This window comes from Phaethon lepturus, unplaced genomic scaffold (genome assembly GCF_000687285.1).
Source record: "Phaethon lepturus isolate BGI_N335 unplaced genomic scaffold, ASM68728v1 scaffold31361, whole genome shotgun sequence".
NCBI lineage: Eukaryota > Metazoa > Chordata > Aves > Phaethontiformes > Phaethontidae > Phaethon > Phaethon lepturus.
This window is the reverse complement of record NW_010517484.1, coordinates 1-2,469: the sequence shown is the minus strand read 5'-3', so window position 1 is coordinate 2,469 and position 2,469 is coordinate 1. Positions and strand designations below refer to the sequence as shown.

The window sequence follows — 2,469 nt, the reverse complement described above, 5'->3', positions numbered from 1 at the left end:
TGTACCTGCGCTGATCCGACGAGGAGCTGGCTCGGGTACAAGTTATGTGACCCGGGGACCCTCCTTTCGCCTCGAAAAAAGGGGCCGGGAAGGCAGCAGAGAAACACAACTTTGCTGTCGCCCGGCCCCCCCCCCCCCCGCACACAGCCGAGCTATTCATAGAGCGATGGAAAAATAATTAGGTGACGAGTGACGGTCGCTGTAAAATCTCTGTGCTATGTTTAGGCGATGGCGGTACGAAATTAGTATACGTTCTGCGTATTATAGCACGTCGAGTTATATCGTAAAAATGCAACTCCTGGAAGGTCAAGCCCTGCACAGAACATGGGGGAAGGGGAGTTTTATGAACTGGGAAGCCGAAAAAAATCGTTTGGCTGTAAGCAGATCTTACAATAGGATTATGTGGTTTCCCTCGCAGTGCATAAGGCTGTACAGGAGGGGGTGGGAGGTGGAAAACCCTACACTGGAACAGATTAAATTTTCCGAAAAGGGTTTATTTCTTATCTTCTTCTTCAGAGAAAAAAAAAAAAAAAGGAGAAAGAGAAAAAAAAAAAAAAAGCCGGCACTACAGCTACAAACACCGGCTGCTAAACTAATTAATACAACTTCACAAGCTGCTCCTGGAAGTGCGAAAACTTTCTACGTGCAATTTCATTAATTATAAACGCTTTCCTGGCCGGAAGAGTTCAAACGTAGTTTTACAAGATCGTCCATCGCGTTACTTTATTTTCTGTTAACTAGAACTAACAGATGTCCCCATTTCGCATAACAGATCTGCAAATGACGTTTCAAAATGTACAGGCCGAAACAATACCGGGGTTTCTTCTCCTTTTTTTTTTTTTTTCCCCCCTCCCGAGAATCAGAACTTGCAGCTCCCCATATTTCCGAATGCGGAGAGTCGTTGGGAGGCAATGCTCATTAAAAATGTCAGTGTAATTCAGATCAAACATTTGAAACTCCCTCTGCCCAAAACAAAACTGTTGAACGAAAAGGTCGCAGCTGTGTTATTCTCACAATGTTCGAGCAGCAGCATCTCAGCGACATCAGTCAAAACTGACTAGACAAGTTGTAACTTCTATTGTTCACTTTTAATTTGTGAGCTTGCACAATGATTTCATTTTTTTCTCCAACTACTTTAAACTGCCAAAAAAAAAAATTTCATCGCCTGTGTGAATAAGCAGAAATAGTAGCTATAGCACTCCATATTTACAGACCTCTACCCGCATAAACATTACAGCAGCCTCTCCGCACAATCAGAAAAAAATATGGACGAGAATTCTGAGATTTGTTCTCACTCTCCTTTTTTCCCCCCCTTTCCACCCCCCTCCCAACGGTAAAGAAGTAAACAAATCTGAGAATTTATTTTCCAGAAGGACTTGGCGTGCATTCAATAACAACGCAAAGGATACATTTAAAACAAAATAAAGCAAAACAGTATGCTGAATAACAGAGAGAGAGAGTAAAGAGAGCTTTACATACTGACCTGTATGAGTTCTTTTGTGTATTTTGAGATTCTCTGATCTGGCAAACACTTTGCCACAGCCTGGGAAAGGGCAGGGGAAAGGTTTTTCACCTGTGTGGACTCTGATGTGATTTACAAGTTTATATTTGGCCTTGAAAGGTTTCCCTTCTCTTGGACACTCTTCCCAGAAACAAATGTGATTGGACTGCTCGGGTCCTCCAACGTGCTCCACCGTGACATGAGTCACCAGCTCGTGCATCGTGCTGAAAGTTTTCGAGCATAATTTTTTGGGAGTCTGGTCCAACTCAATCCACTTACAGATGAGTTCCTGTTTGATGGGCTGCCGCATGTAACGAAAGAAGGCACCCGGGCCGTGGTGTGGAGCCAGGTTCACATTCAGATTCATGCCACCGTAGCTATGAAGCGAAGAAGCAGCAAAAGGATCTGTCCTGGAGGCTGGCACTTGAGTGAAATGTTCAGACCTGGCGTACATTTCTCCAGGTAACCCCAGTCTTATCTGTCCGTTTAGATGGCCACCTGGAGCTGCATGGGGAGGCTGCTCATGGAGTCCAGTGAACAGAGAGGGATTCCCAGCTTCTGAGTGGTGGTGGTGGTGACCATGGTGTCCAGGGTAGCTACCTGTTGTTGAGACAAACAGTCCGTGGTGAGAACTTGCAGTGGGGTGCTGCTCGGTCAGCCCTGGCATGAGTGGGGCCGGCAGGTCTCTGCGTATGAAGAAGTCCCTACCTGCTGCCAGAGCCTGGGCTGGGTGAGAGACGGGGTAAGGGGCTGCTGGTGACTACGCTGGGCCAAACGCTCCCGTTTGACCAGAGACCACCTCGGCTTGGCCTGCCATATGATGATGATGATGATGATGATGATGGTGGTGGTGGAGCTGGTGGTGGGGATGAGGGGCAGGGCTGAGCTTAAGAGCCGCGGGGTGATGCTGAGGAGGAGGATGGTGGCGGTGCCCCATGTGTTCTGGCCGGAGCGGGTGCGGCTCGAGG

General features: G+C 47.3%; 1 protein-coding gene across 1 annotated transcript; it reads right to left on the bottom strand.

Moving 5' to 3' along the window:
* Positions 1-1,483: 1,483 nt before the first annotated feature.
* Positions 1,484-2,408, bottom strand: LOC104615906 (zinc finger protein ZIC 4-like; the record flags this gene model as incomplete). Its single annotated transcript, XM_010296417.1, is given in 2 exon segments — positions 1,484-2,101; positions 2,210-2,408. Coding segments are annotated over 2 exon segments (817 nt in total), but the record flags the coding sequence as incomplete, so codon positions are not given.
* Positions 2,409-2,469: the final 61 nt, after the last annotated feature.